Source organism: Acartia tonsa, chromosome 1 (genome assembly GCF_053477335.1).
Source record: "Acartia tonsa isolate MP-2025a chromosome 1, ASM5347733v1, whole genome shotgun sequence".
In the NCBI taxonomy this organism is placed as follows: Eukaryota; Metazoa; Arthropoda; class Copepoda; order Calanoida; family Acartiidae; genus Acartia; species Acartia tonsa.
The window spans coordinates 7,024,020-7,041,933 of NC_137260.1; the positions used below are offsets into that span (position 1 = coordinate 7,024,020).

The 17,914-nt window shown below is 33.8% G+C and overlaps 2 protein-coding genes across 3 annotated transcripts in view; one reads left to right on the plus strand and one right to left on the minus strand.

The window, feature by feature from the left end:
* LOC145322681 (uncharacterized) overlaps positions 1–17,914 on the plus strand; it is a 143,369-nt gene that overhangs the window by 10,266 nt on the left and 115,189 nt on the right. The gene's annotated exons all lie outside the window — the stretch shown is intronic.
* LOC145332070 (dynein light chain Tctex-type protein 2B-like) lies at positions 1,748–16,108 on the minus strand. 2 transcript variants are annotated; one of them, XM_080177001.1, is made up of 6 exons: positions 15,931–16,108; positions 13,804–13,909; positions 6,073–6,132; positions 4,915–4,982; positions 4,237–4,302; positions 1,748–2,954 (listed from the first exon to the last, which is right to left on the minus strand). In XM_080177001.1, exons 1-6 carry the CDS (start codon positions 15,951–15,953, stop codon positions 2,855–2,857), a joined length of 423 nt encoding a protein of 140 aa, XP_080033127.1. In that variant the 5' UTR covers positions 15,954–16,108; the 3' UTR covers positions 1,748–2,854. The 2 variants fall into 2 exon arrangements, with proteins under 2 accessions (XP_080033127.1, XP_080033133.1); XM_080177007.1 differs by lacking the exons at positions 13,804–13,909; positions 15,931–16,108 and adding an exon at positions 11,903–12,174.

The window sequence follows — 17,914 nt, forward strand, 5'->3', positions numbered from 1 at the left end:
AAATAAGTCCAGAACTCATATTTTTAGTTTTTGGGGGTCTTTTGCCAAACAAGCCTCTAGAAAGGAAAGTCCCCAAATGAAATCTGTAAATGTTACTGAGTTTGGTTATGTTAACAAAGTTTTCAAAAAAAATCAGGTTGATATCTTTAAAAATAAGCTCAGAACTCATATTTTTAGTTCTGGGGGTCTTTTGCCCAACTAGCCCCTAGAAGGAAAGTCCTAAAATGAAATCTGTAAACATTAGAGAGTTTCATAGACGTCCAAGAGAGGGGGTAAAGTGGGGATTAACCCCCCCCCCCCAAACGAATTTGGGGGTGCCCCCCCCCCCCAAAAAAAAAGCTTGGACGCCCCTGCTGAGTTCGGTTATGTTAAAAAAGTTTACTTTAAAAAAATCAGGTTGATATCTTTAAATATCAGCTCAGAACTCATATTTTTTTGTGTTTTTGGGGGGCTTTTGCTCCACAAGCCCCTGAAAGGAAAGTCCCAAAATGAAATGTGTAATCATTACTGAGTTCAGGTTTATGTAAAAAAATTTCCTTAAAAAAATCAGGTTGATATCTTTAAAAATAAGCTCAGAACTCATATTTTTTGTTTTTTTGGGGGTCTTTTGCTCCACTAGCATCTAGAAGGAAAGTCCCAAAATGAAATCTGTATAGGTTGCTGAGTTTGGTTATGTGAAAAAAGTTTTCTCAAAAAAAATCCGGTTGATATCTTTAAAAATAAGCTCAGAACTCATATTATTAGTGTTTTGGTGGGTCTTTTGCTCCACAAGCGCCTAGAAGGAAAGTCCCCAAATTAAATGTGTAATGGTTACTTAGTTCAGTTTTATTTAAAAAGCTTTCTTTCTCTGTGTTGATATCTCTTTTACTTCTTGAGATGACTACTGTTTGCCGAAGAGGGGGGCAAGTAGGGGCACAGAAGTTTAACTGCCAGTTTTGGCCGGTTTTGGTGCTGGAGGCGCCGATTTTTTTTAACTGAGCATAATATCTTAATAAGTTGTAACTATAAGCAGTGAAAAAAGTGACGAAAAAAGATATTTTTTAGGCCTTTTCAATGGGCAGTTTTGAAATCCCGTTATTTCATAAAAAAAAATTAAAATGCCTAGAGAATGGCTTGGAAGATGAATTTAGGTGTTCTGCATATTTCAATTTAAACACATAAGGCCAAAGATATAATATCCCAAAAATCTTTTGTCAAAGTGTACTCTACACCTAGCGCTGGCAATTTCTATTTTCACAGGTATAAAATGCATGATTTAAGAAAACTGACCGGCGCTAGGTGTAGAGTAGACTTTGACAAATGATTTTTGGGATAATATATCTTTGCCCATATGTGTTTAAATTGAAATATGCAGAAGAGCTTAAAACCTGCACATTGCTGAGATATTGTTAAAACCGCCGTGCTACCGTTATCTGTTGATATTCTACATGCCTGGCGCTAGGTCGCCAGTAGAGATAGAGAGCTGAAATTTTGTACATGTATTTCTAGGCTCCTAAAGTAACTTTTTAGGTTAGCAGAAGACTAAAATTCGGAAAAGAGTATTTTCATGAAAAGATCTACTAGACATAGTTTATTCGTATGGATGAGAACCGGTTCCTATCCACCGGATTCGAATCCATCTTGGAAAATATATTTAAACCTGTAGAGTTATAAAAGCATCTGCCTCCTCCTTCCCAACTGTATAGGATACATTATTGGCTGCGGACACGAATATACTCAACATTATACAATCACTTTCAATCTGAAACTTATATTTTGAATTTGATAGCATGTTACAAATTTTTTTTATTATAAACAATTTTGGCTGTTTATTATTTGTTTAACAAATATGCATAATTATTACATTTACATATATATTGCTAAAAGTAAAAAAAAATTATTTTATAAGGGCTGGTTTGATAATACATAGTTTAAACTAAGGCTGTTTCAATAGTAATATAGCAAATATTAGTTGACAAAATCATTGTGATCTTGGGATGTAGTATTTAAGTTTTTAAAAAGTTTTACTTTCTTTGGGATAAAGCTGCACAATGGGATATATAAGTTGGAAGGAATTTTAATGTTAGGGGGAGATTTGAAATCTGCATCAAATTTTAAGGATTTTTTATAAAATTCGTTTTTTGTATAATTCTTTATCTAAAAGCGGAAATATAATTTAAGTTAATTAATTTTGACCAATAGGATAGGTGAATTAGAAACTACCTGCGCTCTAATTGGGTGAATGATATACGACACTTAAGCTTCTCCAATAAGAGCGCAGATAGTTTTCAATCCACCAATCACAGATGTCAAAATTCATTAACTTAAATTGTATTTCCGCTTTTAGATAAACAATTATACAAAAAAACGAATTTTATAAAAAAAATCCTTAAAATTTGATGCAGTTTTCAAATCTCCCCCTAACATTAAAATTCCTTCCAACTTATATATCCTACTGCACAGGTACAAGCTACACAATCTAGTTTGAAATTCCCAATCTTAACTAGACTATTGTCATCTAGCCATACAAGATGCACAGATTTCATATCTGACAACCAGAAAATCCAACGAAATCTAATTTTTGAGAAAACTATATTTGAAAATTTCAACTTCAATTTTCATTCTCTTGGAGTTACCGCACAATAATGACCTAGGGGTTAAAATTTAAGCTTGAAATTTTTAAACTTAAATTTTTCAAAAATTAGATTTTTTGGATTTTCTGGTTGACAGATATGAAAACTACGCATCTTGTATGGTTAGATGGCAGTAGTCTAGTTAAGATTGGGAGTTTAAACAACAATTTATAACAATGAACTGTGGCTGGTTCGTTTTCCCAAAACAGCCATAGAAGTTCTATAACATTTGAGGGTTTATCTCAATAGTAATAAAGTCCAAAAACAGCGGCACAACAGAATAAGCTATCATTTATGTACACTTCACTCGCATAGTTGTCAGTATCAGAGTCCCATAAACATCTGAAAATAACAATTTTGGATCATGGAAAAGAAACAAAGTTGTGGGTTTCGTCGTATTTTCACCGTAACTTTTCTTTATTTCTAGCCCCTGCAGGGCGCTCTAACCTTGCGGTGCAATCATTACCATTTACCTAACCTAACATAACCTTTCAAAAGCTACTGTAAAAATACGACAAAACCCGCAACTTCTTTATTTTCCATGATCCCAAATTTCTGTCCCTCCTTCTGTCTGTCTATCAGTCTGTCCTTCTGTCTGTCTATCTCTCAGTCTGTCTGCCCTTCTGCTAGTATGTCTGTCAATCTGTATGTCTGTCTGATTTTAAAGTTGAATTTTGAAAGACAATGTCAGTAATGGATATTGGCTATCTATAATACAAAGCAGAATGATGTATGTCCGTCCCTTAAGATCTCAGTAGCCACTGAACCGATCGGATTCTACTCTTCAGGGAATATACCTAATGGTTTTGTGGTAGTTTTAGGCTATTTTCTTGAGGGGTTGGATACCCTCAACCCCTCTAAAATGGAAAAAATCCCCCCCTCAATTTTTTTTTAATTATTTAAAATTAGTGGTGGAGTGGGAGCTTCTCATCAGGTACTTAATTTTTTTAAATTATTTAAAATTTGTGGGGGCATCTCAAGAGGTAATTATTTTTTTCTTTAATTACCTCTTGGGGAAAAGCCCCTAGAGGCTAGGGGCGAAGCCGCTAGTACGTATATATATTGATAAGAGAAAAATTTGTCGTTTATTGAGGTTGCTAGTATGAACATCATTTTTAGGCAGTACGTTGATCAAGTAGGATGGGAGGGAGGGGATGGGGTAACAGGGATGACTGGGGGATCGTTAACTACAAGTTTCAATTTATTAGAGTACATGATAATCTGATGTAAGATCCAAGTAATAATAAATTCATTATTTTCAAAGACAATGACAATTCTCATTCCTGGCAACAGCAATTTCTTACTAAATGTCTCCATTTGACAATTTCCTACTTGAAATACAATATTCCCTTTGAGTGGTATTGACCAGAGAGAGAGCGGACACTGGGCTGTTTATTACACTAGTCCTCAAAGTCTTATAATATTGTTTTCTTATTCGTTGGCTTTGGGGCCTTTTATTGAATTTTGATTGGTTGGTTAATTAAGTTAAGTGTCCAAACGTTATAATCACCAATTATAATATACAGAAGGGGTAATTTTGTGTATCATCATTAGGGATGTTTATCAATTTATTGGCCATTGTCTTATTCCTTTAGATCCCTGGGTATTGCTAATAAATTCTGACCTTGAGCCCATTCTAACTCCTTCGCCTCTTTGTTCTCCGATGACAACTTCAACAACAATCTTATATCTGGAATAAAATAATAAAGTGCTTTCGCTCAAACCTATTTTTAAACCAACGGCAAACCCCTCCCCTCCATCATATATTTAATTTAAATAAAATAACTTATTTAGTGGGGCTCTAACCCTGCTGAGCCCTATCCCTGTGGGGCTATTTTAACCATTACATAACCTAACCTAACCTAAAATAGGCATAAACTAAACAGTTTTTTAAGTTACAATATATTAAATGAATATTTGCATATTGCTTCTGGACCACAATTTTACTTTCTGATCAGTAAAAATGCGTTTTTAGATGATTAGTTTCTGTTAGGTTAAATAAGAATTTGAATAGTCCCTGTAGAGATAGAGCCCTAAAAAAACTGGATTCCCCCGCAGGAGCTAGAAATAATTTTTTTTTCGTAAAAAAAAAAATATTAGTACTATTAATTATTTAATTGAATACGCATTTAACACTATAATAAAATTATAAAGATGCCGACAGTTAAAGCAAAAGACTTATCTTACCAACTTAAAATTAACAGGGTAGAATTTAGGCTAAATATAAAGAATGTAGGTATTTATCTCATATAGGTTTAATGCTATTTTCTAATAAAAGATAGGTAAAAAGGTATGGACTAACCTGTCATATCCTAAATGTTTAACTTGTGACTTGACTATATCAGCGATTGTTTTACACCAAATTGATACCTACAAAATATTATAAATATTTAATTATAATGATTATTTTTTATTTATAAGGTTTATGGGAGGGGACTTTATTGGCGATTTAATCTTTAAGGAAAAACAGTTAAATCTTCCCTGGTTCTATGAGAAGCTTCACTGTAAAGAAGAACCTATTGGTTTAGCGTTTAGATAATGTTAATGTCGTATTGGTGAGTTGCACCTGGACTGAACAGTCAACTTGTCAACTCAAGGCCAGACTCTTGGTCCATCACCTCATACCCGTGGTACAGTACATTACAGACAACCAACTCTCTGTGATGCACGACCTTTGTCTGAGAAGTCCTAACTGTGCATGGTAACGAGTTGCGCCTGTTTTGGGCCAAGGCATTCCCCCCACTCTAACTATTTAAGTCGCGCATCTGACATAGTAGCAGTGGGAACCATTTTTAACGTCTTTAGTTATGACGCGGTGTCGGACCGAGATTCGAACCTAACACCTTCCCGACGACGAGCGGATGCGCTACGTGTTGAGCCACGGTCGCGGGTCTAGCGTTTAGATAAAGACAGCCACACGTACACAGTGATAAACTGTTATTTTTTTATAAAGCTATGTAATTTTTTGGGTTATGGAAAGAAAACGATGTTTCGGGTTTCGTTGTATTTTCACAGTAGCTTTTGAGAGGTTATTTTAGTTTAGGTTAGGTTAGGTAAGTGTTAATGATTTCCCCGCAGGGTTAGAGCACCCGCAGGGGCTAGAAATAGGAGAAAAGCTAATGCGAAATGCGAAGAAACCCGAAACTTCGTTTTCTTTCCATGATCCAATTTGTTTTCTCTGAAAGTCCTAATGGACATTTAACATTTTTTTCAGCTTAGCTAGCTGCTAAGTCACTTGTGTTTTTCTGTCGGTTAGTCTGTTGCTCAAGTGATTATATAAAATCTCTTTTTTATACCCATTTGTACAAAATATAACTATTGATTTCTACTGGTTGTACTTTGCTTACTAGAAGTTGTTAAAAAATTTCGTTAAAATTTGGAAACGATAGTAATGTCCAAAATTTCAAAATACAGAAGGAGTTGTTTTTTTATCATTATTTGGGATGTGCACATTATTTACCTTATTGGGATCATAGATTTTTCCACCAAGAATATCATTTAATACATTTGTAATAACTTCCTAAAAAAAAGTATTAATCTGATATTTTTCAAACGTATTTCTATATATATTTTAATTAAATTATAAATCTAAAATTGTAAAGCATTAAAAAGCAAAAACAATATTGAATTTGATGAAGTTTTAGTTTTTTAAGTCTAAATTACTTAATCTAAAATATATTTTTTAGAAAGATGTTTTTTTAATCCAAAAGTTTAATGCGTTTTAAATTGTGAAAACTGTCACTAAGAATGTTTTAAAGAAAAATAATAATTATTTATCTGATCGTATTATAGACAGCTTTCCGCTGATATTAAAAAAAATATAAGATTAAAACCAGTTTTGTTAGACCCTAGAGGACGAAGGCCCAGACTATCGAAACTGTTTTTAATCTTATGATATCTATTTTAGTTTTCTCTAATACAATGTAATACATGATTTTTCAGCATGGCTGAGAACCGCTTTTAATCTAGTGTATATTTATCGGTATAGAAGTCATACTAGAAAATATTTTAGTAGGACAGTTACTTTATTATCATAGTATATTTTACGTCGTTTAGTTACTAAGTCTATATGATCATTAGATCTTTTCATGAAAATACCCAATCTCAAATTTCATTCTTCTGCTAACCTAAAAAGTTACTTTAGGGGCCTAGAAATACATGTACAAAATTTCAGCTCTTTATCTCTACTGGCGACCTAGCGCCAGGCATGTAAAATATCAACAGATAACGGTAGCACGGCGGTTTTAACAATATCTCAGTAATGTGCAGGTTTTAAGCTCTTCTGCATATTTCAATTTAAACACATAAGGCCAAAGATATTATATCCAAAAAATCTTTTGTCAAAGTCTACTCTACACCTAGCGCCAGTCAGTTTTCTAAAATCATGCATTTTATACCTGTGAAAAATGAAATCGCCAGCGCTAGGTGTAGAGTAGACTTTGACAAAAGATTTTTGGGATATCATATCTTAGGCCTTATGTGTTTAAGTTGAAATATGCAGAACACCTAAATTCACCTTCCAAGCCATTCTCTATGCATTTTAAATTTTTTTATGAAATAACGGGATTTCAAAACTGCCTTTTGAAAAGGCCTAAAAAGTATCTTTTTTTGTCCCTTTTTTCACTGTTTATAGTTACAACTTATTAAGATATTATTCTCAGTTAAAAAAAAAATTGGCGCTTCCAGCACCAAAACCGGCAAAAACAGGCAGTTAAACTTCTGTACCCCTACTTAACCCCCTAACAGACCCCCCCCCCTCTATCTCGGCTCCTGTTACAGATAGAGACGTAAAACTTTTTTCTGGTGGTTATGTGTATTTTTAGAGAAAATTACTTTTCTAGTCATAGCGGTCAGACCGCTCCTTATCCGCTTTTTAGCGGCCAGCCACCAAATATTAAAACTGCTGTAGAGCAGCCAATTTTAAAGCTAAGAAAACCAAATTTTATGACGAACTATTATTTTTTATAACCAAAAAATACCTTTTCTGACCAGCATCGAAAAACGACAAATAACAGAAACCGCCAATTTTTGCAGTAAAATGGCGGTTGGCGGCGCTAAATAAAATTTTTATCTGTTTATAGTTACAATTTATTATGATATTATTCTCAGTTAAAATAATTGGCGCTTCCAGCACCAAAACCGACAAAAACAGGCAGTTAAACTTCTGTACCCCTACTTAACCCCCTAACAGACCTGAGACCCCCCCCCCCTTCTATCTCGGCTCCTGTTACAGATAGAGACGTAATACTTTTTTCTGGTGGTTCATGTTTTTTTTTAGAGAAAATTACTTTTTCTAGTCATAGCGGTCAGACCGCTCCTTATCCGCTTTTTAGCAGCCAGCCGCTAAATATTAAAACTGCTGTAGAGCAGCCAATTTTAAAGCTAAGAAACCAAATTTTACGACGAACTATTATTTTTTATAACAAAAAAATACCTTTTCTGACCATCGCCAAAAAACGACAAAAAATGGAAACCGCCAATTTTGGCAGTAAAATGGTGGTTGGCGGCGCTAATTAATATTTTTATCTAAGAAAACCAAATTTTATGACGAACTATTATTTTTTATAACAAAAAAAATCCATATTTTTTTATTGTACTACATAAGTTTTGTTGTCCCTCATTTTTATTTTATTTGTCAAAATTTATTCAGAAGGTACTATGTGATCAATCATATATATTTATTCATACTTTTCTACACTTTTTGTGTGTCAAATCAGATTGATTCCTAGATTTTCAAATTCTTGGGAAGGTGGTGTTACCCTCCCCCAAATTAGTTATAAACCTTCCCAGGACCTAAGAGAAGCTACCCTGTTATGGGGAACCATATCAGTTCAGCAGTTAGAAAGATCCTTCAGTACAGAGACAGTAAGATTTGGGAAATGGTTCGAATCCTTAGTAAATTTGGCCAAGTCCAAAAATTTGTTGACACTTATAATATTTTCGACCTGGTGTCCTCTAAGTGTCAAAATATTTTTGGACTTAGCCAAATTTACTAAGGTTTCGAACCATTTCCCAAATCTTACCATCAGTACCAAGGACACCAGGTCACCGTATCTCAAGAACCGGTGGTCGGATCGCGCTGAATCTTCGTTTTTGAGTTTGGGATCCTTATTGCAAGAATTTGCTATGTTTTGCAAGAAATTGCTATGTTTTGTAAGAATTTGATATGTTTTGTAAGAATTTGCTATGTTTTGTAAGAATTTGCTATGCTTTGTAAGAATTTGCTATGTTTTGTAAGAGTTTGCTATGTTTTGCAAGAATTAGCTATGTGAAGGACAGAAAAGCTAAGTTTTCCAAGAATTTGCTATGTTTTGTATGTTGCTAATGTCGTATGGGCGAGTTGCACCTGGACTGAACAGTCAACTTGTCAACTCAAGGCCAGACTCTTGGTCCTTCACCTCATACCCGTGGTACAGTACATTACAGACAACCAACTCTCTGTGATGCACGACCTTTGTCTGAGAAGTCCTAACTGTGCATGGTAATGAGTTGCGCCTGTTTTGGGCCAAGGCATTCCCCCCACTCTAACTATTTACGTCGCGCATCTGACATAGAAGCAGTAGGAACCATTTTTAACGTCTTTAGTTATGACGCGGTGTCGGACCGAGATTCGAACCTAACACCTTCCCAACGACGAGCGGATGCGCTACGTGTTGAGCCACGGTCGCGGGTATGTTTTGTAAGAATTTGCTATGTTTTGCAAGAATTTGCTATGTTTTGTAAGAATTTGCTATGTTTTGCAAGAATTTGCTATGTTTTGCAAGAATTTGCTATGTTTTCCAAGAATTTGCTATGTTTTGTAAGAATTTGCTATGTTTTGCAAGAATTTGCTATGTTTTGCAAGAATTTGCTATGTTTTGCCAGAATTTGCTATGTTTTGCAAGAATTTGCTATTTTTTGTAAGAATTTGCTATGTTTTGCAAGAATTTGCTATGTTTTGCAAGAATTTGCTATGTTTTGCAAGAATTTGCTATTTTTTGTAAGAATTTGCTATGTTTTGCAAGAATTTGCTATGTTTTGTAAGAATTTGCTATGTGTTGCTAGAATTTGCTATGTGAAGGACAGAAAAGCTATGTTTTGTGAGGTTTTGCTATGTGAAGGACAGAAAAGCTAACTTTTGCAAGATGAAGGACATAAGCAGCCTTCCTAATGTAAGAATTTGTCAGACAAAGGACATAAGTCACCTCCCTTAAGTTAGATTTTGTTAGATGAAGGACATAAGTAGCCTTCCTTAGATCAATTAGATCAATTTCCAGTGACTTCTGTCCTAATTAGGAATGACTTTGTTTTCTTTCCTATTTCTAAATGTAAATTTTTTTTAATTGCCTGCGTCTGGCATCTGACTAAAATAAAAATCTATTACATTAGTTTCAACAATTAACTGTGTTGCCCCTTTCTGGACCTTAATCAACCAATTTTTTTATGAAGTCTTTTATTGTGATCATAAACAGATAAAAATATTAATTAGCGCCACCAACCGCCATTTTACTGCCAAAATTGGCGGTTTCCGTTATTTGTCGTTTTTTGGCGATGGTCAGAAAAGGTATTTTTTGTTATAAAAAATAATAGTTCGTCGTAAAATTTGGTTTTCTTAGCTTTAAAATTGGCTGCTCTACAGCAGTTTTAATATCTAGCGGCTGGCTGCTAAACAGCGGATAAAAAGCGGTCTGACCGCTATGACTAGAAAAAATAATTTTCTCTAAAAATAAACATGAACCACCAGAAAAAAGTATTACATCTCTATCTGTAACAGGAGCCAAGATAGAGGGGGGGCGAGTCTGTTAGGGGGTTAAGTAGGGGTACAGAAGTTTAACTGCCTGTTTTGGCCGTTTTTTGTGCTGGAAGCGCCAATTATTTTAACTGAGAATAATATCATAATAACTTGTAACTATAAACAGATAAAAATATTATTTAGCGCCGCCAACTGCCATTTTACCGCCAAAAAGCAGATAAGGAGCGGTCTGACCGCTATGACTAGAAAAGTAATTTTCTCTAAAAATACACATAACCACCAGAAAAAAGTTTTACGTCTCCATCTGTAACAGGAGCCGAGATAGAGGGGGGGGTCTGTTAGGGGGTTAAGTAGGGGTACAGAAGTTTAACTGCCTGTTTTTGCCGGTTTTGGTGCTGGAAGCGCCAATTTTTTTTAAACTGAGAATAATAACTTAATAAGATGTAACTATAAACAGTGAAAAAAGGGAGAAAAAAAGATACTTTTTAGGCCTTTTCAAAAGGCAGTTTTGAAATCCCGTTATTTCATTAAAAAATTTAAAATGCATAGAGAATGGCTTGGAAGGTGAATTTAGGTGTTCTGCATATTTCAACTTAAACACATAAGGCCTAAGATATGATATCCCAAAAATCTTTTGTCAAAGTCTACTCTACACCTAGCGCTGGCGATTTCATTTTTCACAGGTATAAAATGCATGATTTTAGAAAACTGACTGGCGCTAGGTGTAGAGTAGACTTTGACAAAAGATTTTTTGGATATAATATCTTTGGCCTTATGTGTTTAAATTGAAGTATGCAGAAGAGCTTAAAACCTGCACATTACTGAGATATTGTTAAAACCGCCGTGCTACCGTTATCTGTTGATATTTTACATGCCTGGCGCTAGGTCGCCAGTAGAGATAAAGAGCTGAAATTTTGTACATGTATTTCTAGGCCCCTAACGTAACTTTTTAGGTTAGCAGAAGAATGAAATTCGAGAAAGGGTATTTTCATGAAAAGATCTAATGATCATAATAGAAATTATTTTGACAAAGTATACTTGATACTTTAAACTAAAATTTAAGGGAGGTGACTTTAAAAACTTAAAACTTTTAAAATTTAGGGGGTGCATGGTGTATCAGAGGGGTTTAGAGGGGTGTGTATCCAAACCCCCTAAATTTGCCATGGGATGGAATTGAAGGAGTAACAAAAGAATAACAAAATATAAAAGATCAAATTGATCTTTTTTTTTAAATTTCAAACATTTTTTATTACTGTGTTACTTGTAGACATTAACCCTTAACGGTCAGGGAGGGGGGGGGGGGGCGCCTTGAACTCCATCGCACTCAAGTTTTTTTTATCTCATTTTGTGTGTGTGAAATATAGACGGCTATAATGAGCTAACTTTTAAAATATTATTATTATACATAAATGATAGTTTTATCTCCATCCTGGCGGGCACAGAAGGCAGATTCAACGCCCCCCCCCCCCCCCCCCCTCGATCGATTAAGGACCGGAATGGGGCCCGACTGTTAAGGGTTAACTATGAAGTGTCTATATTTTGTATGAAAATCAATTACCTTCACCGCCCCAGGTTTAAACTTTTTAGAAAAGGGTGGCCGAATCTGAAAATTTTGATCCGCAGCAGACGTGTCTTTTGCTCCTTTTAATTTGGACATTGTGCTTCTTGTTACTAATAGCTTTATTTGTATTTTAATTATAAAGCTGTGGTCTTGTTATGAAAAAAAAGCATTTAAAGGCACTTTTACTCTTTAGTTCTTTTATTATTTTCTAGCTACATTTGCTTGGTGTTAGTCTGAAAAAATAAGTAATTAATCATTGTTTTATATCAATATTTAAAAATATTATATTATTATAATATGATCTAACTACATACTAGGTACATTAGCATTAAATGGTTATTTAAATAGAAAAATAATGTATTACTGTTATAAGTTGTTTCAAATTATAGCTTTATATTAGCGATTTGCCCATAGAGGCCTCTGGGGGCACATAAGTTAAGGACTCCCTCCGTTTTCAGTTTTAGATTTAAAAAGAAAAGGTAAAATTTTTTTTTGGAAATCTGTAATTTTGTCTTGTGTCGATTTCAATTCAGAGGGTGGCGATGCCCTCCCCCAAAATAGTTATAAACCTTCCCAGGAGGCTACATTGCAGTAAAGAAGAACCATATTGGTTCAACGTTAGCAAGATCATTAGCAAGATCACACAGACAGACATCCTGTAACCTTTATATAAGTATAATCATATTAATCATTAATCAAATTAAGTTATTGTGTAAAATACATTTTAAACCCGAATAAAAAAATATTCCAGGTTTTTGGACAAAGCTCATATTATCCTGTTGTGACGTCATATATTTCGGGAAAGGGAAAGGAGAACCCCATTTCTCACATCTCATTTGAAGAGATTTTCTTACCCCCTTCCCTTCTCCTATCCCAAAATTTATGAAGTCACAACAGGACAATATTGGCTTTGTCGGTTTTTGCCTTTTCTAATTAGGGTTAGAAAATCCTTATTTTAGGTTAAATATGCCTATTAAGGTAACTATGGCATAGCTTTAATATTAAGTTTATAGTTTCTCTGGACAATTGTCATAAAGCCAAAGAGTGTACATGGGTTTTCTTTACGGATTCATGGCCGATAAAAAAAATGTCATTAAGATCACTAATAATATTTCTACCTACAAAAAATGAAAACAAGAAAAACGTATTATAAGAGATAAATGAAAACTAAATGAAAACAAAAGCATTACATAATAGTGGAATAACATAAAAGTTAGGTATACCAATGCTATTTTTTTCAAAATTTATTCGGACAAGCCTTTAAGATAGGCATATTTTTTTAATAAGAAGAATCTTGCGGTTACGCCCTTAAAATCCTCTAAAGGCACTTGAGGGAAGGTGAAGTGGAGTAGTCGACTCTCCTCTTTTCATTTTTTTTAAAAACAAAAAGTAAAAAAAAATTGTATTCTTTTCAGGGTGGTGACCCTTCCCCAACAGAGTTTAAGAAATTTAAACATTCCCTGGACCTAAAAGAAGCTTCACTGCTAAGGAGACCCATATCGGTTCATCTGTAAGCGAATTGCAAAGACAGACAAACATTCTGTTACTTTTCTAAAAAGGATAGGTATTCCTAAATTTTATGTAATTCCAGCTGAAATATATTTATAATCTACTTACATCAGAGAGGGAGGGGACAATGGACAATGGCAAATTATAATAACCCCCAAAATTTTAAAAACGCCATTTATCATTAGTTGGGTATAAAAAAATGAAGATATTTATTAAATCTAGCTAAGTCTAAACATTTCAACCAATAAGATGTATCTTCTTATTTATAATTAGGGTTGTACTTAAATTATCGCCCATTGTCCTCACCCTTAAGATCCCTGAAGTAACTACAGGACTAATGGAAACAAGCGATGGGTACACAATATAAATAAATAGATAGATAGATATACCTTAACCCTGTTTGGTTTAAACTTGTATCTTGGATCTGGGGTAATATCATACATTGGCTCGGCAGTCTTCGGATCATTGTTCCGGAGTGGGTGATATGTTGCATTGCTTAATATATTAAACGGAAAAAAGTATACATATAAAAGTTTATTTCTGTCTGTCTGTCCCTCCGTCTGTCTGTCCCTCCGTCTGTCTGTAATCTGACGATTTCACTGTACCGATAGGATATACCAACTGAGCATTCCATGGTTTTAAGCTATTTTCTGATGAAGGTTGATTATTATTAACGAATTAACGCCCCCTAAACTTGTTTTATTTTGCAGGTAAAATTTTGTTTAAAATTTAATATTCTTTGGCGTAGCTCCCAAAGGCTAGGGGCGAAGTAAGAGTTAATTTTAAATCTTTAACCCCTACAAATGAAGTTTGTAATCTAAAGGACAATTCTAACATGTCTAAAAACATGAGATGAGCTATCCGTTACGTACGGAATGACAGACCTTAATTATAGAAAAATTATCTTTACTTTATGATATCATGCACAATAAAATGTTACCTTTATATAAACATGCAATTTTATCATCTAAAGATTCTTTTATTTATGTCTGTCCGTACGTTTGTTCCGTCATAAGTTCTTTTATCCGAAGTAAGTTGACACTATAAACCGTCAAACTTAAAAAAATGTTTTCGAAGACATTTTTGTTTAAATTCATATGATTCATTCTAATAATACGAGCGATGAAATTTTTGTACTGTATAATTTCATAAAACTTTGCTTTATCCTAGAAATTTTAACTTTACATGGATAAAACGAAAACATAACTGATCTTCGTACCAAATATGTACACATTCTAACCAATAATATGGCTAGATTGTTCCTATACTGTGTTTCTATTGGTCCAATTTACTGATTAAGAATCTATATCTACTATATTTATTACTACAGCAGCAATGCATGCATCATCCCCGCCTTTTTAGACATGTCACCAGATCTGAAATTTATAGAAAGTAGTAAGCTTTTTTTGTCTGTAGCGCAGGATTTCGCTGAACCGCTAAACCGATATGGTTCTCCTTTACAGTAAATCTTCTTATAGGTCCTAGAAGGTTTCTTAAAAACATTTTGGGGGAGGGTATCTCCACCCTCCGGATAAAAAATGACCCTCCAAAAATAATATTTTAATTCTTTTCTTTTTAAACTCAAGTTGAAAATATGGGGGGGCCGACTTTTCCCCCTCTCATCTTAAGTGTCCCTATATGCTACTTGTAAATACAGGGATAGAACAATGGATTTTTTAATTATTTTTTTTGTGTGGGAGATGTAATTTTAAATCCATTGCCATTCCCTGCATTTTACAAAATACTACAATTTTATAAATGTACAAGATACTATTTTTTTTCTTCATAAAACTACTATAAGTAATCTATTTTTTACCCCAAAAAAATATTGCTTTGACTTGGGCTATTAATTAATGTTACTATATCAAAGCACTTAAGGAAACTGATGCATCAAAAATTATTCTATTTTTAAAAGCTTTGCTAACTACAACTTATTGTGTGCCATCCATTCCACAAAATATTTTATGATTTTTAGAACTGCATGTTTTTTCCCTAAACAAAAACTGGCCATGGACCTTAAGGGATAAGACAATGGACAATAAATTGATGTACATCCCCAATGATGATAATCAAAATTATTACTTAAGTAGACCAAACTTATTGGTTTGAACCAACCAATTAAGATAGAATCATTAAAATTATTGAGCAAACGAATGTGGTATCAGAATAATATACAGTTCATTGTATATCCCTCTCTGCAAATTATCCATTTATTTATCAAGTAACCGAGGGGAAAGATAACTTAAGCTGTAGATTACACTAGTACCCAAAGTTTTATAACCACGTAATCTTATTTGATAGCAAAATAAACTTTAGATACTTTTATTGAATTTCAATTAGTTGGTTCAGAACTTGCAGATATTTTTAATCTACAGAAAAAGTAACATTATTTATCATCATTGAGGATGTGAATCAAATTATCGTTCATTGTCTTATCCCTTTAGATCCTATTGCGATAATGATGATATGATGATGAGCGGAAGAGATGGCACAGCATAATTCATTGAAGTCTTTACCTTTCATATCTGACGTTAGGCATTATGATTTACCACTACTAGAGAGTTCCGGAGCACAATCACAACTATTTTGAGCTATAAAGGTACACTCTGACTTTTTGATTTATCTGTGAGTATTTGTATTTATATGAGTTACTTTTTAATTACTATTTTAGCACCACTAGTACCAAGGACGTCCAAGCTTATATTGAGAGAGCCAAAGAAGGGGTTCAAAGTTTCAGGGGGATAAACAACCCCTCCCCCCCCCCCTCTTTCTTGAACGTTTACAATTAATATCATTCAACATACATTAGTATATAAACATTAAACACACACAAAAAAACGCTCGCAGCAAAGATTTCAAATTATTTCATAAACAAAATATGATATACTTTCACTATATTACAGTTTGATTTATTAATATTCAACATAACATACTATATTTTTATTGCCGCGCTTCATATAAACAGATAAACTAAAACTGACAGAGAGTACCTTTAGAGTAATGAGTGACAAATTACTCTTTATTGTATCATTCTGCACAGATAGAACACAATAATATTATAAGCATACTAAAATAGAACTATAAACTTCATTGTTTGATCGATATTTATAAAACCAGGTCACTGTGGGCTATAATTGAATCAAGACAAAAGTAAGTGCCGAGCCCTGAGACCTATGTATGGTGAAAATAAACATAAAACCATGATGATTCCAGGTAAAACCAAAATATTTCAGCGGGGGCTTTTGGAGAAAATTAGATTTGAAAATTTCAAGTTCAATTTTCACCCCCTAGGAGTTGCCGCATAATCATGACAAGAAAAGCAAATATTATTTATTTTAAATTTTGAGCAACTTTGCTTTTATGAAGTCCTTCTTAAAACCTCTCTATATATGATTTATTTTAGGCTGAATTTTCGTGACCTTTGCAAAGCAAGTGATAAAAATGGCCATTTATTAACTCCCTTCAGGAGTAGTTTTATGAAGAACTTTATAAAAGCAAAGTTGTTTAAAATTTAAAATAAATACTATTTGCTTTTCTTGTCTTGATTATGCGGCAACTCCTAGGGGGTGAAAATTGAACTTGAAATTTTCAAATCTAATTTTCTCAAAAAGACCCCGCTGAAATATTTTGGTTTTACCTGAAATCATCATGGTTTTATGTCTATTTTCACCGTACATAGGTCTCAGGGCTCGGCACTTACTTTTGTCTTGATTCAATTCTAGCCCACAGTGAGGTAGCTCATGTCTAAAGGGATAATGGATATTGAATATACGTGGATATTATGACAGGGGGAAAATTTCGTTAATTCAGCTAACATGGATTCATTAAATTGGTCAGTTCGTTCATCTGGTAAGAGAGGAGGGAATGGGATAAAAGGAAGGGGTAAATCTTTATTTATCCCGCTTCGAGTTTCATATGAGAGTCAAAATAAAAATTCATCCAAATTATTGTTTTTGTATTTTTTTTATATTAACATGAGTTACATTGTAGATATAGTTTCTAGTTGTAATAACAGACAAAATATGAAATATAAAGTCATAATGTCATTAGAATATAATTGCAGAAATTATATCAGCCATGAATCAAATTTTTTTTATTGCAAAGAGTTTGGCAAAGGGGACTAAACGTTGAGGGGGTGAAAAAGGGGAAAGCTTGTCATCCAAATTCCAAATTTAAATTTTAAAGGGGGTGTTCATCCCTATACACCCTCTTCTGCAAGCTTATGTCTACATTTATTTTATGGGAGAAATTGGAATAAAAAAGATCCTATTTATACAATGATTATTTCTTTATTAAGTTTTTCTACTTTATAAAAAACTAGCGGATACGCCCCCTAGAAGCCTCTAGGGGCACTGCACTGGTAGGAGAAGGAAAAGTCGACCTCATCCTATTTTAAATTTGAGTTTCCAAAGAGTTATAAAATTATTTTTGGGGGGATAGGGGGGTTAAGACACCCTCTCGAAAAATAGTTTAAAACCTTCCCAGGACCTATAAGAAGCT